The following is a 21,561-nucleotide window of genomic DNA, read 5'->3' on the forward strand; positions in this document are numbered from 1 at the left end:
CCAGAGGGAAGGGGAGAGCCACCGCCAGGGAAGCTCCGCCTGCGCTCCAGAGCCGCGTTCTTGGCTGCCACAGCCGAGCGCGTTCCTCTGCTGTTCGGTAGCTTCTTGACAGTCTCAGCCGTAAGAGCAATCGTACTGCTTCTGCGTTGTCCTTCACCGCTTCTCCCTCCCTTGCCCTTAGGCCCCTCCTCTCGTAAAGAAGATCCATGCTACGAATTATTCTTTATCGTACCTGCTTTCAGAGTATGCTATTAAAAGGCCAATGGCTCATTACTGATCGCTGCTTTTGAGAAGTTAAAGGTCTCATTAAAACGGGTTTCTTGTACTTTCCTGCGATGAACGGCTAAATTGGGTAACGGTTAAATCGCTGCCGGAAGAGGACGGAGAGGTTGGAACCTGCTGTTCAACAAGAAAACCCACAGCTCAACAAAAGCAGGTTTGGTTTATTTGAATGACTTCATTAAATAGTCTACAAAGGTAACAAATTGCAGCACGAAGCGCAGTCATACAAGCAGCGCGGTGCCTGGGTTTAGTGCAAAACATACAACTAACTACGGCCAGGGAAGCCCAAAGTTTCGTTTTATTTTTTTTATTTTTGTTTTTTTACAGTGTACATTGTTAAATAATGTAAAGAAAACGCTTGTAATTCAGAAACCGATTTTATGTGGAAAAAGATACTCAAAGTGTAATATTAAACAAAATAATTTAACAGTTCAGTAGCATTAGTTTATTCCTCTAGACTTCAGTTATTCATCCACAGGAGAGGGGGGAATCAATGGTAAATAAAACCAGTTCTTGCATAACATTAAGTGAAAAAACGACCTCAAAAACTTATTAGATCAAAATTAAATAACCACGTGCTGCATCCAGCCGACTGGTTCCCCTGTCACGAGTATTCCCCTCGTTTCATCACCGCCCCGGGTTCGTCACCGCGCCTGTCCCCCGAGCGCGCCTCTCCCTCGCGCCGGGCGCCTTCCGGAGGAGCAGAGGCTCTCGGCCCCGCTCCAGCCGCAGGGACCCCTGCTTTCTCCCCCGCTTCTGCCGCACGCACGCCACGAGCCTCCTCTCTCCTTCGTAGCTCTGGTCTGCACTTCAGTTACAAAGAATAAACCCCCACATCTGAGGACCTGGGAGCCCTGCCACCTCGCCCCTAGCTTTCACCCTCGGGTGTCCATCTCCAGCCCGTACCTGCCCTTGCTGCCAAAACTGCTGTAAAAAAAAAAAAAAAGTGACAGGAAAGGAACGGATCTTGAGCGTTTCTTTGTAAAAATAAAAGAGTGAGAACACCCGCAGACAGAAAAACTCCCTATTAAGGCTCCAGGGGGAAATAGCGCTCCCAGGAAAAAAAAAAAAAAAAAAAAAAAAAACCACAAATTCAGGCAAGCAACATCTCCGTGATGCGCCAGCTTCCAGGATACCGGCGAGCTGCTCCCCAGCACCAGGGAGCAGTCCTCTCATCTTTCACAGCTTTTTGCAGCACTACGTAAATACTGGCTGGTATTATTTTTACTTTGAAGAGGAAACCAGTATTTTTTAAACATGAAAAGGGAGAATGACCAAAGCAGAAGGTACAGTACAGTTACTAAGAGGTGACAGATAGTTACAGTCCTGGTACCAGCTTGAAATTTGTCAGAGTGAACAAAATCCTAAATCCTCCAAATAAGACAGAGGAAACTTCTTGATGCCGGCTGTTTCAAGTACATCCATTGCCGGCAATGGACGTTGCACTAGGACAGTCTATTCCTGGCTTCAATGGATTTTACCGAAAAAAAGGTAAGAAAAGCAATCCCAGCAGAGAAGCCCACGCCAACGAGCAACGGCACCTCTCCCTCAAGTCACATCCCGACCAAACGTCTCTACCACTTCGCAGGTGGAGTCAAACTGCATCTTAAGTTGGGCCTTTCCCAAAGATACACGTTCTCCCCATCCTCTCTCTGTCTCTGATCCAGACCTCCCGCCTCCGCAGACAATATTGGTTAGTCTGGGCTTAGCCTCACCCACCGCCCTCCGTCCCGTCCCGCCCCACCTGGCCCGTCACACCAGCAACTTCAGATCTGCCCGCCTGGACAAGCTTCCCCAGCACGCGGAACGCCGCTCCGGCGCGCTGCCTCCGCGGCTTCCCCCTCCGTCCGCCGACTCTGAACAGTAACGGCATCGCTAAATGAATCGAATGTCCCAGTCACTAGGTACACGTCATCCACCCTTCTCTGAGCCTGCCCTCCGTCTGCCTGGGGCTCTGCTGGGAAGACGATGCTAACTGCAGAAGCAAGAGAAGTCCAAGGCACTAAAATATCCAGCAAGCATACTGGGAGAACAGACAAGTATTCAAGTACATTAATTTATACAATTTTACATTCACATTTATTTATCTAATACAATGAAAATACAAAGGAAAAAGTTAAAGTGTCTCCAATAAGTGTAAGGATATAGCTAGCTTTTTTTCCCATTTTTTTCTTTTTAACTTTTTTAACCCTCTATATTCCACTCATTTTTAAACTACTGTTGTCCAACAACATTTATATATCACAGTGTTTCCACATCAAAACTGATGGTAAGTACATGTCCGCAGGGAACTTTTAAATTTTTTTAAACAATTTAAATTGCTCTAATGCTGCAGTCAAAGCTGTTAATATCTTACTTAAAGCAGTAATGACCTATCAAGCACGGGCTGCACTGCAAGTCCATTCGTGTGCCCCATCACTTCGGAGCCAGATACGATTGACGGGGGAGAGGGAGAGGAGGGGGATTTGGACAGCTTTTCTCCTGGTCCTGGTTCTTCAGGGAGAGATGAGAAGCGCGCTAAAGCCTCATGCTAGGATTCAGCTCTCCCACCTCAACACGTGTGGATTCGGCCTCAAACCAGAGAGACATCTTACAGCAAGACTGCGTTAACTGACCCCGTGGCTTCTCTTCACAGCTCTCGCTCCAAACAAGAGCGGAACCCCTCGGTCAAAAGCACTGTCCCATCGTAAGGATGCTGATCATCCTCCTCCCCCTTGAAAGCGTGTGGGGAAACTCCCTTCACAGAGAGTTGACAGCAATGGTCGGAAAAGAGAAATCCATTCCCAGTCTGGCAAGCTACCAGTTCATTGCAGCACTAGTAGTTGGTACAGGGCCCCATCTCCCTCCCCACGTCCTGTCCCGAGGTCTAGCCAGCACGGTCGCCGAGCGCGGCTAAGTGGTCCGCAGGTTGGAGCCTGGAGGGTTGCTGATCGACTTTTGCAAATTGCTGATGTTGAAGCCTTGCAAAGACGCGGCGCCTACGGGCTGGAACTGGCCGAGCGGCGGCTGCGCTGGGCCCCCCGTCCCACTCCACGGAGCGGCAAAAGAGGCTGCTGGGTAACCGTACTGCTGCGGAGGGCACATAGCCTTCGTGAAGGGACCTAAAGAGGTAGCTGATGCTGCAGAGATGGGCGTAGCACCCAGGGAAGATGTCATAGAGATACAGAGCTGACCTGGTGCCGAGAATTTTCTTGCCATTCCAGGGCCCTGAAAGAAAACCCAGCCCCCGAGAAAAGTTACACAACGGTGCTCAAAAACCACAGGCTCACCCCTAGGTCCACAAGCCGTTCCCGGTGGATGTTTATAAGAGCGCGCCATGGCCCTCCGCTTCAGTTATCCCCCTCCCTTCCGTAGCAGGCGATACAATCCTGCCCACAAAAGACACAGCCAACAGTTTTCTGGAGCAGCTGGTTCAAGCTACACGGCAACCGTACTCTAGCTGTGTTTGACGCTCTAGTGAGATAGCAACGACACCGACCATTTCTTGCTACAATAAACGTTCACGGATGACGTCTTACCTCATAGTTGCTATGCCCTTTGCCAACTTTCTTGCCAGACAGGTTCATGGCGTCTCGGGCCCAGTTATCTACCAGCTTGTGCAGGTCATCTGTGAAAGTCCCTTTCCGGCTTGAGGCAATAGCAGTAGGCTGAGACTGGGGTGCTTGGCTGTTCACCGTAGCCCCGACTGTGTTAGTGCTGCTGGTCCCTACAAATACAAACAACGGGAATCAAGACTTAGGTGAAAGACCATCTTTCTCTAGTAAACTTAATAATTGCGGTAATGGTACATCAATAGAGAGCCAGTTAAAACGCCATGCAGATTAATTCTAAGTCTCAATTCCAGGACACACCGAAGTGGGAACTACAAGGACTCCTACAGGCATTTTCTCAGATTAAGGGTATTTCATAGATATGTTTACTTTTCAAGAAGTGCTGCAAGTAGTCATCTTAAGAGGGGAATGGTAGCAGCCTACAGGTCTTTGCAGAGGAAAAAGGAGATTAGATTTCAGCACTGAAGGACAGTACGGTCACGTCATTCTCTCATCCTACACCTTTTAAATTAGCAGCAACCACTATTGGCACAGGTCAATCCCACCTTGGAGGACAATGCTGGATGCTGAGTGAGGAGCAGTACAATCAGCATTGCCAGCTGCTCTGTAGCAAATTATCTCCACTTTGTAAAACGAAGAGAAAAATTCACCCAGATTACACAAAAAAGCCACAGTTAGAAACAGCAACTGTCGTTTCCAATAGCTGCCATACTTATGTTCTTGAGGATAACCAGATGGGACTGTCTTCATCCACCAAACAGCCAGGATCAGCAGGGGAAGTCTGCACTGCATTAAATATTGCTTTTTGCCTCTGAAAGCATTTTTTTGCCATTATGTTCAGATTTCCTATGTCAGAAGAACAAGCATTTCAGATGCAAACAACTAATACAGCTTAAAGAAGGCAGAAATGAGAGTAGTTCCTCAGACATGCTTTGACAAGTTTTTCTATTCATTGGGCTGACTGCAAGAACACAAAACCCCCTTCACACAAATACCAGGATTCGGTTCTGCTAGAAAGCTTGCTGAACATTATCCTGTAGAAAAAAAAAAACCTAGCAGCTTTGTTTTAGATAGCCTCACTGTCCTCCTCACACTTATAAACATGCAACTGCACTCCAATTTAAGCTTTTTAAAGGCAGACCTCATAACAGGAATCAAAGAAACTGTATATTATCAAGTCAGCTTCCTAAATTCCCAGCAGTATTGCAAAGTATCCTCATTTACAGATGCGGAAATGATGGTTAACCACTAGGGCAACAGACTTTTTTCTGAAGGGCATGGTAACGGTGGAATGAATCTAGATTTTACAAATCCATTTATTACAAAACCAATCAAATATAGCAAAATAAGTATCTGGCCACGGCAGTGCTGAACCCAGCACTCCTTGCAAGCACACATCCTCACCTACTTGGTTCTCAAAGTTCCTCAAATGTTTTTACTTGCTCACTCTGAAGACTGCAACTGGGAAATCCAAGAAAACCTGAGTTTATGGCAGACATTTCTGAAGAAAAGCCGATTAAAAGTAGAGCATCAAAAATGCCAGCAGGAAAAAATCATCGCTATTACAAAGGCCAAATGACGGAGTCGCTGTCTCTTGCCTGACAGCTACTTCATCTGTTCCACTTTCCCTGGCTAACAGCCACATTCCTTGCAACCACTGCATCAAAGAAAGAACTGGCTCCAACCCCCTGCAGGAATGTTTCATATTGAGGAGTGAATTAGGAAGGTGACGTACTTACTACGCAGGACAAATAAGCAAAGTGTTACTGCCTCTAGGAGTGCTGAGGAGGGAAGGATACATATCCCTCCCACCAGCTCCAGCTCAAGCATGGAAGTGGCTCCCGGCCCGGGTGCCCACGGGTGGGGCAGCGGTTGCTACGGGCGGGCAGACGCATGCAACGGTACACACGGAAAGGAGAGAACAAGGCCCCTGACCAGGGTGTGCAGCTCCAGCTCGGATGAAGAGTAATAGGAACACACTGTAAGGTGGCACGGAAAATCTACAGTGAAACAAGAACCTTAAGCATGCATCGTGTGGAAAGGACTCAGAATACAATTATTTAATAAGAGCAATGATGTGAAAGGTGAAATTAAAGACAAATGAGGCAAAAGCAAGAAAGAGGTACTCGGGGGGAGCTGCCAAAACCAGTAATAATCACATTCCACCGTGAGGGTTCATGCAGGGATTGACACACTCGCCCTCATCCTCTTCACGATGGCCAGTATCTGCTTTTGATATTTCACATTTCCACTTTAATCAGTAAGCACACTGGATCCTGGACCTACGCTGGAGAGCTTCCTCAGGCCACAGAATGGGGGGAATTAATCAAGGTATATACTACAGTGTGTTCAGCTCAAGATGTGAAAGATCATTTAGGAAAGTTTAAGTGTTTTGAAAAGGACTGGATTGCTTCAGGGTGGGAAAGGTGGGAGGGAGCTCTCTCCAAAAGTGATTTTGTTAGGGAGCTCCTCACAGACAGACCAGCCTACACCATTACAGGTGAGCTATACAATTACTAAAGCTCCCACGTAACGTCAATTTAAAAAATGACTTCTCAGGAATTTCACATTTGAGCTCTGATGTAGTCACCGTCTGCAGAAACTGCCATCCAGAAGAGTCTGAGAAGGAAGTGCTTCAACTTGTAGCATTCAATGGAAACAACCCCCCCACATTCCTGCTCGGTCACAGCAGCCGTCCCCAGTTCTGCTCTGACATGAGGATCTGAAGTGAAACAGGCTTCCCTCTCTCCAGCCTGCTACCTATAATGCCTTCATTCTGCCCTTTTATTTCCACCCCCCCCCCCAAACCAGCAGTCAAGAGACACCTTTAAAACAGTCTTCAATGACAGGAGCACACACAGGCTTTTCTAAACATCTCTTGCTTTGGGAGAGACACTAGTAATCTCTGATGGCTTACTCTTATTCTTTTAAAATGTTGACGGAGTGTCTGCAGTTGGATCCATCACTGAGGTGGCAAGCCCCATCAGATCTGTAAACAAACCAGCTGCTCAAAGGTACAACTCTAGCACATTACAGCGAGCAACTGACCCCGATGCTCAATTCGCTCTCGTTAGCGATGAGCAAAGAGCTCCACAGTGAAGGTGAGGTTCTGCCTGCCTCCACTTGTCTGCAAGAGTAATAGCCGGACTATTCAATATACTAATGACAGAGTACACGTTAGAGGGCATAACATAGACAGACAGATGCTGTGCTGGAGACAGAGTCAGGGAGGTAGGCTTCAGTGACCAGAAAAAGCTGATGAATAAATAGCTTTACAATCAGGAATCGGAGATAACAGAAATAAGATAATTACTACAGAGCTGGTTGCAAGGACAGACTTTTTTCACCATCTTCCCTGAAGCACAAAGAGAGAGTAATTTGTTAAAGATAAGAGAAACAGTGAGAAATGTTTAGTATCAGCAAACAGTACAAAAAGCTTGGTGAGAAACAGAGGACACAGCACAGCAGGGCTCTTGCAGTCACTGCTGAGACCTTCTAGGAAAACCCCAAAGACTGGTCTGACAGTTGAACCAGTTGTACTTTCAGAAAGAGAAGAGGCCCAGCCTCCTACGTTTACTCTTCAAAATTCCCAAATGGTAGCGAAGAATGTCGGGAGAATTTACTGTCACAACTGGCTGTTATCACAAAAGGAAAAGCAAGTACATCTTCCATTTTCGTTAGGAGGTAGGAAGAATTTTACAACTATCAAAGTTCAACCAGTTTACAACACGAGAAAGATTTATTTGACGGGTCAAGTGCTTTTAGTTTGTCACCCTGTTTTCTCAGATCCATGGAATAGTTCAGGCATTCCCTGCCAAGCTGTACCACTCTGTTTCTCCAGCTGCACAGTTAAAAGCATCAATTACTGCACTGTTTCCTCAACACCGCTGATTCTAACCCAGCACCTTCTCTGGTCGTCACTCGCCACAACACTCTGCAACAGCATTTCAAGGATAAGACTCCAGGAAGCAAGCAACCTGCAATAAGCCAAGTGCCAGGCCAAGCTGCGCCATGCCAAGTACTACCTGCTTTTACAGGACAGCTACAACACACTTTTGAAAAGGAATCCATTTCCCTTAGCACCAGTCCCATAAGCAAGAGATATACATGCCAAAGTACTCTTGTAGACAGATGATCAATTTGCAACAAGCCAAAGCCTTGTAAGTGATACTCTCGTATATTCACTTCATTGTCGATTCTAGAAATGGAATGGCTGTTCTTTATATTCCTTACCCCAAAAAAGGACAGGCCAGACTAAAGATGATTTTAGAGTTAGCTTTGGTAAGAATTTAACTTCTTCCAAGAAAGGAGCCATAAATCTTGAGATTGCAGATGTCAATTAGGGCACATCTGCACATTAATACTTAGCAAAAACATTTACAGCTGCTCAATTTGAAAAATTAAATACCATTAGTACTTACATCCCCATGAATCCAATGAAGTGGGCTAGAGGTATCATTGCAAAACTGAACAGCCAGGAAAAAACGTCCCCTCCCTCTGACTCACTCCCTTCTCAGAGGATGGAGCTGGTTGCATTGCAGCTGTCTCTGCAGAAGGCCAGGCCTAGTCCCTGCACACAGCTCTCCGGCTCAGCTGTGCTACTGCCAACTGTAGCGAGACAGATGCTACAGATGCGTGGTACTGTCATGCAGTGCAGCGACTGAGGGTCTCTTTACAGCATTTAAAGCCGCCTCCTATCAAGTCATTCCGGAGGGTGGGAAACAAATGTCAGACATTTAAGGGGTCCAGCCTGCAGAAGCAGCATGGGAGATGTTGCAGCACTCCCAGTAAAAAGCATCACATCAGCAGCCTCGGCTCAAGCGTATCATTACTTCAACCACATCAGAAGTTTGAGGCTCTCTTGTAAATCTGGCCTAATGTAAGTACAAATGAAAGGATTTTGAAAAGGGCTGCAAGGTAACTCGTGAGGGTTAACAGGATGTCTGAAGATGTCTATTTACCCACCTTTACTGCTCTTCGTTGCACATTTAGTGTATCTCCAATTCACAGTAAAAACTTCTAAACCTGGGCCCATTAGTAGGTACGGATCTTTTGAGTTTGCCTGAAAATATTCTTTAAGTATTTTTAAAACCCTCAACACTTCAATCTTTAGCTATCCATCTGCTAAGGAACATCAGAAGTCAATATTAGCTGCCTACAGGTGGCATCAATGCTCTGCACTGTAATCAGCACTAGTGCTGAAAACATGCAAAAACACATCCAACTTGCACAGTAAGCAAACTGCTGGAGGAAGTCAACATATCCCCCCCATCAGTTAGTGTCCAACAAAGGAATAATTTGGAAAAGAAATCTTCCTCGCTGTTCCATTAGAAAGACTACCTCCCCTCCAAGTCTCACCTCAGCTAACATATGCTGAAGTGTAATTACTAAGGCAGGCCAAAAGAAAATGCCCACACACCCACAACTTGCTAACTCTTCCAAGTTTCTGTCATTTCACTGAACCGTCCTGAAAAAGTTTCCACCAAAAGCTCAGAGAAAATGAGTGCTTGTTATTATGAGTTTAACAAGACAGAATACCTAACACGAGAACCCAAACTTCTAAAGGTGTGCTAAGAGCAGCTCAGCTGAGCCATGGGATGGGAGGGAATACAAAGTGGCAGATGAGAATGGGCTGCATGAAACAGATCCAAGCAGCAGAAAAAACAAAAAGACAAAACAAAAAAACAGACAAGGAAGGAGTAAAGGTGTTACACACAAAGAGCCAAGCAGGGCGTACTCAGAAATCGGGTCCTCCTGCCACCAGGCTTGAACGTCACTCTCTCAGATGCACAGTTAAACTTCGCACAGCCTGTGAGAAAACAAAAACGGGAAGAACAGAGAAAGGAGAGGAGAAGAGACAGAACACCACTACAAGATGTTAGCAACTTGAGGTTGGAAGGGTGAAATGCATTAACGTGACACACAAGAATAAGCCTCAAAGTGTGGACCAAGGAGTATGCAGACGCTATACGGAGTGAAGAGACTCCCTCCAATACCTCCAGACATTAGGCCAAGTTTGCAGTGTTACTCTCCAGTACATAACCCAGCAATAAGGTTGCAATCTACGGGAAAGACAAAACCTGGCAAAAGCATCCGATTATAAAACAGTACTTCACAACTCTAGATACAGGGAGATAATTCAAGTAGCTCCAAAATACTTGAAACAGTTCATTAAAAAAACCTCTATAGGAAATTCTTCCAAAAAGTCTGTTTCCATTTTCTGTCTATACTTCTCCAATTTCATCAAAAACATGCATTAGAATTGATGTATTCGATCAGTCTATGGCAAAGCTTCAAAAAGATGTTCAAGGGGAAAAAAAACTGGAACAGCTAAGTTGAGAGAAGTAATTAAGTAATCAAGCTGTCATCCCCTTAATGACTGGCAAGCAAAAGAGCCATCCCTAACAAATACATCAGAGCTGTGCCTGAGAAATTATTTGATAACATATTAACTAATAACAAGCAATCCACAACTTGAGTAACTTGAGTAAATGAACAATTTATTATTCCCACCATTCCATCCTCCTACACTAACTCTTCCTTCCAGGATAATTCTTTAACTCACAATTGCAGAATATGAGCCTTTTTTACCTTTTATTGTTAAAAATTCCATTGACAGAAACATCCACAGCAGTTTGGAAGTCTAAAAGGACTTCAGACTTCAGAAATTTCCTACCATTTCAATTATCTGTTAACACCAAAGCTGCTCTGCCCCTTCCTTAGTCTCACTTCCCATTTCCAACTCCCCATTCTCATCTGTCCCTTCATCCCTTCAGCCACTACCTTTCCCCCAGGTCAGAACATTGCTTGCCACCACCATACTGCATTCTTTTGTATTCTCCTTGGTGCTTTCATTACAGCAGACAGGGCCATGCGCTATATATTCAGTGCTTCAACAACCTCACACTTCACCTACATGAGAAGGTAGAAATCCAGTTGCCAAAACACCCTTATCAGCCTCCACACATAGGTTGGAGGCTAGCAATCTACTTCACGCTATGTATTAAAAATCAAGTGTCATCAAGGTGGTCATTCATTCACCAGTAACAAAGGTGCAAGACTCCACACTAATTCCATTTAAAGTCTTACCTTGGCCTGGTGCCGAAAGGCTTGGTACCGAAAGGGCACCATCACTGGTAAAGGCAGAGTAGAGATTTTCGCTAGAAGGTGAAGGTTTGAGGGGCTGTAACAAATGGTTCTGCCCAGTCTCTGGCACACTACCAGGAGGATGAAGAGTCTGCTGTGGGGGCAAGACTGATGGCGCACTTTGAGCTGACAGATTGCCTAGAGGAAGAAGGAAGGCAAAAAGTCATTCAATGTTTCAGTTTCCCCACATCATTTTCGAAGTTTCTGGCATTATTCCCAAAGGACAGGAGAAAAAAACAGAGGGAAGTTTGACTGGAACATTTACTAGGGAGTGAAGTCACTACCAAGTAACTCAAATGATCAGTTGAGCTATTATGCTAGCGATACAGGAAAAAGTGCTGTGGTGGGGGGGAAAAAAGGGTATCATCCTCTGGTCAAGTATGGCAATCCAGGCAAGAGAGGAGGAGGGAACTATTCCAGTTTTTGAGAAAGCAGTAAGACTAGAAGAATTATTTACTTAAGTTTTAAGGCAACTCCGTGCTGGCTCACTGTCACATGCTCACACATAGCTCCCCTGTCATATAACAAAACAAAAGCGAGCAGCCAGGGTGACGGGATACAGAAATTGCAGCATGACATGGAGTTACCAAAGTGAATGTGCAGGAAGCAGTAACAAGTATTTCTGCTCACAGTGCTGGCCCTCCAATATTGTTTACTCAATGCTACAGGATTTGAGAGACATCTACAATTACCCAGCAAGCATCTGATATCCACGTCATTCAAACAGTAAACAGAACTATTTTTCTGAGTTCTGTTTATTATAAAAATGGTTTTAGGAAGAACGGAAGCCCTGACAATTGAAACTTTCTCAATTTGTAAGTACAAAAGAACTGCAACTCCATTAAAAAAATCACTACTTTAACATCCATGAACTGTGACTAAGTCTCTGAAATGTAAGGACACTACTAATACCATGCTTAAGTGCTGCTAAAGTAGAAAAAAAAAAAAAACCTCTGAAGATGACTGAAGAAACCAGCCCCATTTTGAAAATCAGTTTCAGGAGGCAACAAGAGCAGTTCATCTTAAAAAAAAAATAAAAAAGTAAATCAACGTTTTCCCCCATAACGTAAATTTACACTTTTCTTCCTAGTTAGAGCCCTATGACTAATCTCTAAAAAAATACAAATCACAACTTTAAAACTGCTCTTACAGAACAATGTAACAGTATCTTTTAGTAGATTGCAAAAGTCACAAGCGAGACGACCAAAAAAATTTCAAAAATTATCTAGTAATCCGGGCAGTGGAGGAACTGAGACACAGACTTTCCTCCTCCAAAAGACAAGACAGAGACACAGGCATAGATCTAAGAATGAGAAATGGTACCTTGTCTGGTTTATCTACTCAAAAAATTGAAGAAAGTCTTACCTGATAGCTGAGGGCTCTTATTTCCCTGGGAGCTGCTACGACTGGACTTGCTGCTTTTTCCTTTAGTAGGTCGTCTCCTCCTTCCTGAAAGGGGTGCAGCTGGTGGAATAATTACTGCAGGTGGGGCCTTTCCCAATTTCATGTATAGTGACTCAATTTCCTGCTTCTGGCGACTCTGCAGCTCCTGGATCTCTTTAAGGTGCCTAAAAAGTTACAAGAGTATGACTTACAAAAAAATTATAGGTATATACATGCATGCATACAATCCCTCCCCTCCAGTCAAGCTTGACCAGCTACTTTGGTCAAATTCCCATTAACATTTAAGAAAGGAGGAAATAAATCTTTTCCACAAATAACCACTGAACACGCATGGCATAACACTTGCCATTTTCAATTGTGCCCTAACCCTGGCTAGAATTCCAACACAAAGTTCCCAACATTGTAATCATAAAACCAGGATAAATGGAAGTACAAACAAGAACATACACCTACTGTAGAAGATCAAATCATTCTGCATTAAAACGTTACAGGAATAGCTAGATTACTCATTTTCTGAGACACATGGCCTTGGAGACCTCTACATTTGTATTTCCTCAGTTTTGTTTTTTTTTTCAGAGCAGTTGCATACACAAGATTTAAAATTGCTAGCTGCCCTAAAAAATGTTCAACTTTCAGTATAAATAAATTAGTGGGTTACATTGCTTGACTTTAAATTTTTTTCTAAGCCAACAAGGACTCTTCAGGAAAAGAAGAGCCATTAGAAATGCCAGAAACGCAGAGAGTTATGTGCCATTTTCAAATGAGCCACCACTACTCCCATTAACTACTAAACTTCAGTGATACGCAAAAGCTTCAATACATCTGCAGTATTATCCACAGTGAAGCAATAAATCTACATATAAACACATACAACAAGGTTACAGGTTAGAAAATTAAGCACAGCAAACATGTATGTACCTTTTTTGTTATAATTACATACTACTTGCCCACTAAAGAATGTTACTTTCCACATAAACACTGGCAGTGGGTCCTGGCACTTAGCAAAGGTTGAGTCTTTTAAAAATTTCACTTTTGTTCTTTGTGAAAAGTAAAGTACAGATGAAATTCATATTAATCCTGTTACATATATTTCATACATGACCAGACAAGGAAAAAAGCCTTACTTCTCCCGTAACCGACGGAGTTCCAATTTCAAGTCTTCATCTTCAATATCCGATTCATTGTCACTGCTCATGTAGGAAGAGTTGAATGAGTTGCTAAGGCTCTGAACAGGGAGGCTGATCTTCGACCCCAGGGGCTGGAGAGAGTCTGGGCTCCCTGAGCCATCATCCAAATCCTTAGCCATCCCGCTTAAGAAGGCAGCCTCCGGTTCAGAGGATGGACCATTCATGTGTGGGGACTGCCTTGACTCCAACTCTTTCTTCGGAGCTGCAGCTGAAGAAGCAACTTGTTCCAAGTCCACAGAGAGAGGAAGAGTCACTGGCTCTTTCTCTGCACAGCTGACCTCATCCTGAGTCTTTGACACTGAGAAGCGCCCCACTTGATCCGTTGTTGTTGTTACCTGAAAGCGTCCGACCTTAGTAGGATGACCAACATCTACTGGTAATTGCAGCACAGGAACTGTCTGAGGAATGCCATCTACCACATCCAAGGAAGAGTCAGCGACAGCCTCACTTTTCCGACTGCCAGCCTGCTTTACCAGTGTACTCTCTGGGCTACTGCCAGAAAGAGATGAAGAATCAGTGGAGGTGGTTTCAAATTGCACCGGCTTAGTTTCAGGTTTGTCACCCTCTTTTAGCACATCATCCACTGCCACGGATACCTAGAATAGAAATGCAATCAAGCAGACTTTCTTAGTTCTTTCTTAACATGATGCTTTTATCTACCTTAATAGTAAGATGCATCTGAGAGGGAAAAATAACTGGTTTCCTTGGTACGCCACAAAGCAAGATACTGCTTCCCTCCAAGTAACACACTGCCACACAAAACAGTACTTCTAAGCAAGCTGGAGGATTAACTCCAAGAAGCACAGCAGATTCAGAGGGGACTTCCTTCACAAACAGGACATAATACAGTGAACATCTGAGCATTGTTAGCCAAAAAGCAGCTAACATTAAAGACCAAGGCCAACCGTTACACGGCTAAGGCCTGACATGATGAAATGCTGTATTCACAATTCTAGACCTACATAATCTAGTGCAACCTCTGCCCTGAATGAAAACAGCATCTGCACAAAGCACTGCATTCACAAGCTCAACACAGACATTTTCTCCCAAGAGACAAGCCCACCATGAGGCACGCTAAGCTGGCAGGAACTGCTCAGCAAAGATCCTGTATGCACAGTCAAATCAGTTTAATGTCTCCTACCTGAAACCGTCCCATCTTAAGAACCCCAGCTCCTGCTGTGGTAGCCATAGCACTGCTTTCTCCACCACATGATGCTGAAGCTAAGGAAAAGGAGAATGGGATTAAGAAGAAAATGTGCAACAAATTATTTGAACTCCTGAAACTTCTTTTTATCTACTTCAAACTCAACTATCAGTTAACTCCTAACAGGCCTTTGGATTCATGGAACCTGATCTCTTTTTTCAACTTTACCAGATAGAGTATCAAACTGCAATATTAAAGTATTTTTCTATAATTTCCCCTGCACAGTATACTTGCTAAAAGTGCACTTTTAGAAAGCAGTAAAAAAAGCACATTGATTTCAAACAGGGATCTGAAATAGCCAAAGAATAAAAAACAGAACTGAAATTTATGTAAGAAAAAGCTTATTTTAATTCAACACCCACACTGACTACCTAAATTTCACGAACGCTGGGGACAATTTATTAATAGAAAAGTGGTAAGTTGAAGAAATGCTATAAACCACATTTACTCAAAGCAGTCTATCTGAAGCTTTCAGAGCTAGATTCTTAGGTGTCAGCTCTTAATTTTGCTGTTGCATGCACTGGCAGTATAAGGTTACAAAGCTGAGAAATAACATTCTATTTTTAAATCAGTTCTATTGGACAGCTTGTTGTGTTTATTAAGCAACTTCCCAGTTCGTTTATTTTTACCTTCTGAACTTTAGCAGGCAAAACCCAACTCATTTTCTAGCAGACAAGTGAGTTCTACGGTATAGTTCACTAGCAACATACCAAAATGGGAATGTTTTATTTCCCTACTGGTTTTATTAGCTTTTGAAGGTTTGTCATTGAACTTCAGAGGCACATGCAAGTTAAATAATGTTTACTACATAGTTCAGAAATAATCTTAGTACCACATTAACAGTTTCTTTTGAAAAAGGAAGATTTTTAAAATTAAAACAACTAGGGGAATACTGACAGGAAAGTCTCATACTATTTTGCAAGTTGTTGGGTGTGTGTCCCCCCCAACACCTGAACTCATTTAGACTTGAAAGTCATCGATCATTCAGACTGCAATTGTTGATCATCCAGTCAACCTTCAGCTGTTCTAAAGCAGCCAGAAGCGAGTCTGGTTTTCCTACTACCTTTCTTAAATTTTTAGTAGTTTACCCTTCATTTCTCTATTTAAATAGAAAGGAAACACTCTTAGGTTAGGAAGAGGTATCCTACATATAGAACACAGCACAATGATGCAAAATGAGAAGTCTTACTGTTGTTGCCAAGAACATAACACAAGACAGAAAACAGCTCCTTCAAATCCTTAAGCTGTACCTTAGCAGCATACTGGAGACCCTTTGTAAGTCTTAATCTAGCATTTTGGACAGCTTTAAATCCTAAATGAGTTACTGTAATATGCATATATCATTCCCCTCTTCTGGCCTACAGTGGAAAATTTCAGTCTAGTTAATAAAAACTAATACGATCCTGAAGGAATTGCCATTGTATGGCTTACTAAAAAAGGCTATATCCTTCCAAGTTGCTAGTCTGTTCAATTTTGGATTACATCTGCATGCTGAGAAACCATCTAACATAATCAAGGCTGTCTTACCATCCTTCAGAGACTGTGTTGCTGTGGACACCAGCCCGGTAACCGTTGTAGATGCTGAGGGCACAGACTGCAGGGTCAAGGGGGAAAACAAAATAACGTTAAATTAGAAGAATCAGCAGTTTGATTGAATGCCAACAAATCCACCATACTGCATATTACATAATCTTTTATTTCTACCAGGGTCAAAGTATGACCCGTGACAAGATGAATACAAGAGTTTTTAACCTCCAAAGCAAGCAACAACAGCAAGAGATTCTGGACACCTTACAACCCGAAGGCTGCCAGCAGAACACCCCCTTTTGCTTTGCAGAAATAATGCATAAGTAGCCACTTGGAGATCACGATGTCAATCATTATCTTTATTTTGTTATTATTACAGTCAGCTTTCAGATCCACACTTTAAACATCCCTCCCAAATTAAGACTGGCATATCACATACTGCGTGTTTAGTGCTCTTTCCCCTTATTCCATAGTCACTTCCCCTTCTAGTTTGGTGACATTAATGACATCACCAGAAAAGCTGGATTAAGAATACCAAAACCAGCCTCAGGAAATACGTAATCTATTGCAACACAGATTTTTCCTATTTTGGTTGACTCAGTCCCACAAACTGGAAGATGACTCTTCATTTTTATTTTTAAAAGTTTAAAGACTGGTGTAGTCATATTAAAGGCTGTGACCTAAGAGCATGACCTTAAGAAAACACTGAACAACACTGAAAACACTGCCAACATTGCAAACGTACACAGGCAGGAGCAGATGTCACTGGAACAGTCTCTGGACTAAGGGTTCTTCTCAGCTTAGCATCCAGATCTTCCAGTGGCTGCTGGGACTGATGAGAAAGGAGAGAGTGAACAGCTGTCCCAGGTCAGGAGAAATACATCACATTTGAGAAACAACAGCCATATTTAATACTAAAACTTAAAGTAGTCAGTACAGCTTACATATTTCTATCATGTTGCCTTCCTACATGTTTATATTTAACACAGATAGCACAGTAAGACTGGAAGCAATTTAAGCAACACGTTTGGTAAAAAACAGAAAAGAACCATTAACTGGAACTTCTGGTTTTCCTGAAGTTAGCATGAAGTTTACGTTACCACTCTGAAGAGCTAAACAAAGATGGTGCAAGCTTCCAAGTTCTCAATTTTTTTTGGTTGGAAGATAACAAAAGTAATTTGTATTATGGTTTATCTAAAATCCTGAAGTAAGAAAGTCAATTAGGAAAAAAAAAAAAAATCACTGAAAACTTCAAGAAGATGCCCATAATTTCAAAAGCAAGCATGGATAAAGAAAGATTGAGGATGACAAAAAAAAAAAAAAAAAGAAAAAAAAAAGAAAAACAACAAAAACACCAAACCACACTTAAAAGTTCCCTCAAAGAAGCTATCTGGATGGATTGACTTGAGGAGGAGGAAGGGAGAGGGGCAGAGTCTCTCTCAAGTAGGCTTATTACTTAGATTTCAGCTGTTTGAGTTGGCATCCAAGACAATTTTTGAACTTGGCCAACTGAATTGGGGAGGAGAAGAGAAGAAGAATTACCTAAAAATATATTAAAGTTCAGATTCACTAAAAATTCGTTAGGGCCATATTCCTAAGATACATAGGAAGAAGAAAGTGTTGGCAGATGTCACTAAGTTGCAATTCTGACCCTGTGGAGTAGAAATTTCCATCCAAACTTTAGCATCATTAATCTTTCCAAGTCTTCTATATTAAAAAGCTAGATCTGTTTTTAGAACTGAAGCTGAGGTCACGGCAACATAAAAACATCACCTTCCACTTTCAAGAAACTGAAAGTTAGAGATACACAATAGCATAAAGATGCTTTCAACGGGTTGCCAGGATCACATTCTTCCTGAACTGTGGATTTCAAAAGACAACCAAAAAACCTAAGAACAATAAACCCCCATCAATTCCATCCAAATAAAAAAAAAAAGCGGAAGATGATGCAGACTTCTATGACCACTCAGAAATCCAAATGCTTAAGCAGACAAGTGAGCTAATTTAATTCAATAATACTGTAAAATAAAGAGGACATTTCACCTGAAATACTGTGTAATTCTCATCACTTACGCTCACAAGAAGATACTTGCTTCAAGTAAACAAAGAGTTGAGATCTCAGAATGATCAGGAACTAAAGATTTCCTTACAGAACAAGGGTACCAAAATGAAGCTTGAAAAATTAATCTAAGTACATGTCAAAAAGCAGTTAAGGAATAAACAGAACAGGTATTTAAGACTAAGGAACAAACTGTCCAAAACTGGTCTTGAGATGACATGTACTTTGTTTACAAATTAGGAGTCAAGTACTAAGGACAAAAAAAAAAAAAAAGTTGTGTAATGAGCTCCTGACAGAAGCAGTAAGGAAGGCAAGCCTATCTACTTTAAGACAAGCCAGTAATTTTCCAGAGAGCAGCAAATGCTCTTAACAGTCAATTACATTTGATTCAGTTGGTCTCCTCCTATTTTGTCTCACTCCTAGACAGGCTTTAGAGTTCAAATGAGAAGTGAAATCAGGCAAGCTATTTGCAAAGGATAAGAAGCAAGGGATTTATATTTGTGCCTTTTCCATACCACAAATCCTGCCAGAAATACCTCTGACGAACAGGAAGAAGCCTTCTACAGTGGTACAGTGGCTTGAGTCACCTAAATGGCTACAAGCGCTTTGAGTTTGGGGGGAAAATATTACTAATATACTCAGTTCCAAGCAATGACAATAAAAAGGACTACAAACTTAGTGTGACTGATTTTAACCAGCTGCCTCCAGATCCATTTGCTACCCTTGCTCATAGTAAGAGCACAGATAAGAATTATCACCAAATTATTGTTGTCTCCTCTTCAGTAAAACCGTACTTCAAAAAGAACTGGCTGAAAGGCGTAAACCAGCCTCTGCCTCCAGAAGCTGGAGGAAAAAAAAGTGTTGCTTGCTACCACTGCCATCTTACAACTCTACATAAGTCAATCAGCTTCTTGCTCAGTTTGGAGGCAGAAGATACCGATTTCTTGATTACTCACAAGACCAGAACATGGCCCTCATTCAGCCTGCTAAGGAAAAGCTGCATAAAACCAAATACAGCAGCACTCCTTTCCATGACAGATTTCAAGAGCAATACATTCACTTTCATAGTTTTCTTACATAAAGAGCACAAATTTCTGATTTTTCACACTGAATAATACTTTCAAAGTACTAGGCCGATTCTTATTGCCTACAAAAGATTTAAACATGCTTTAATTAAAAAGAAGATACAATCAAGAAGTAGTTCTGCAAGGACTCCTTGATTAAAGGTCACTGATTTGCATTTGCCCCATCAGATGAAGTCCAAGAAGGTGGTAGAGCAGAAACAGACAGGATGAGACGCCAACTTTCAGCACATTGTACCTTAGGTCCACTAGACTGTTTCCATTCTAACCTCCAGGACATACTCTATGCAAACTTAGTCTAAGAGAGATTCTTAAGAGATCACAAAATAGTGACATTTACTGAGAGACCTAGAGAAACTGCTGAATAAAGACAGAGCTTCTGCATAGAGACAATTGGAGGGAAAAAAGCTGGAAAACTTAGAAAGGGACTAGTAATGTCATAACCAACATAAAACTACACAAAAGCAGCTAACCTGCCCTGCTGCTCAACTCTACTCACACCTTTAGAACCAGGTAATACCATGGTTCTCATATTTGAAAGACAGAAATGGAAATACTATCCCAATGGTATCTTTGAAGATTAGTACCCTAATACATGTAATTCAGTTTTTACAGTTTTAGCTGTAGAATATGAGCCATGACAGCTCATTAACCAAAGTTGCCTTAGCACAGTTTAAATTTGCAATTTTCTAACACTATTCCTTTGTATGACAGTCAGCTTAAGCCCTTTCAGATATAAGTTTTCTCATCAAGCTACTGTAAATCCCAAAAAAGGAACAGCTTGCAAAGAACTAAAGCGACCTTTAAAGTTAAGTTCCCTTCCACAGGTGAAAGTTGAATTCAGGAGCTTCATTGCAGGAGATGAGAGGGAGAATGTTACCTGAATGATATGGAGAGGACTTTCTCAAGATTAGCTCACTCTGCATTAAAATTCTCAGTGGTCAAGAAAACAAAAAAAGACATCAGGCCATAATGCTAAGAAGTATTGTACAAATTTTCATACTGTAGCCATTTTATTGGAATTACTTTAAAATTATAGTTAAGACTAAAGTGAATAATTCCTTTCTATAAAAGGACAGACTCCAATTCAAATGTAGCTTTTGGACACATATTCTAAGACTATTCACTGTGGACTCAAGCCACAGGCGGAAGAGGTTAATACTGTAAGAAGCACAGGTACACAGGAAACAGTAGATTTAAGACAAAATTACTCTGAGCCTTAAGCAGGCACCACCAGGTACCCCCTTGAATCACATCATCTTTACAGGTTTGAATATAAAACTGGGATGATAATTCTGTGCCAGGTGTTCTTTAATACAATTCTATGGAAAGCCATCTTTGTGTTTATTCACAAACTTCTTTCAAAAGTAGCACGACTCTGTCTCATGACCTTATGGTGTTTGTTCAGTTATTTTTTCAGCTTTTCTTTGAATACTGAAGTGTAGTGTTTCCATGTTACATCTCATTACATAGCATTTAGAAGACCCATAAAACAGTTTTGTCTTAATACAGTTCTTTCAATTACAGGGAGGGGTTCTTTTTTTTTAAACAAGAGTGAAGACAGATTTAATCTTTGTGGTCTTGAGCTGAACACCTGTCCAACTTACATACAAAATATCCAAGTACCTATTGTGTACAAGGACAGAATCTGAGCAAGGGAAGCCACTGTTACATTTCAACACATGTTTATGATCAGGAGCTTCAAAGACCTTTTGCAAATCTGAAAGCCTAGTGAAATCAGAGCGTACTAATAACGGGGGGGGGGGGGGGGGGGGGGGGGGGGATGACGAACGAAACGAACAAACACAAAACAACAAAAACCAGGAATCCGCAAAGCCAGCAATTTTGCATTTTCATTAATGTTTACTTGCAGTATATACTGCTTCCCTAAAGAACTATTCTTTTGCTACTATACCCTTTTCAAGAAGAAAACAGCAAGTTTTATGCACACACTCACCTGTGTTGTTTTTTTGTGGTTTTTTGTTTTGGTTGGTTTTGTTTTTTTTTTTTTTTTTTAAATCCTCTAAAGTTCAGGTTAACCCACTAAAAAACCCCAAGCCTGATTAATTGTTCCTGTGCTTCAGACACTAGGTGCAGCAGCCCAAAGAGCGAGCTACAT

The 21,561-nt window shown here is 42.2% G+C and overlaps 1 protein-coding gene across 8 annotated transcripts in view; it reads right to left on the bottom strand.

The window, feature by feature from the left end:
* Nucleotides 1-464: 464 nt before the first annotated feature.
* WNK1 (WNK lysine deficient protein kinase 1) overlaps nucleotides 465-21,561 on the bottom strand; it is a 108,699-nt gene continuing 87,602 nt past the window's right edge. For 6 of the 8 annotated variants that reach the window (XM_082309014.1, XM_082309013.1, XM_082309011.1 and 3 more), the window contains 8 exons: nucleotides 17,047-17,133; nucleotides 16,302-16,368; nucleotides 14,712-14,791; nucleotides 13,508-14,166; nucleotides 12,345-12,547; nucleotides 10,923-11,117; nucleotides 3,801-3,988; nucleotides 467-3,489 (listed from right to left, as the gene is read on the bottom strand). In XM_082309014.1, coding sequence (XP_082165140.1) covers nucleotides 3,175-3,489; nucleotides 3,801-3,988; nucleotides 10,923-11,117; nucleotides 12,345-12,547; nucleotides 13,508-14,166; nucleotides 14,712-14,791; nucleotides 16,302-16,368; nucleotides 17,047-17,133 — 1,794 coding nt within the window. In that variant the 3' untranslated portion in view covers nucleotides 467-3,174. Of the gene's footprint in view, nucleotides 3,490-3,800; nucleotides 3,989-10,922; nucleotides 11,118-12,344; nucleotides 12,548-13,507; nucleotides 14,167-14,711; nucleotides 14,792-16,301; nucleotides 16,369-17,046; nucleotides 17,134-21,561 lie in introns of all 8 variants that reach the window. The other 2 variants (XM_082309016.1, XM_082309015.1) reach the window with 2 other exon arrangements.

This window comes from Platalea leucorodia (genome assembly GCF_965183815.1).
Source record: "Platalea leucorodia genome assembly, chromosome: 4".
NCBI lineage: Eukaryota > Metazoa > Chordata > Aves > Pelecaniformes > Threskiornithidae > Platalea > Platalea leucorodia.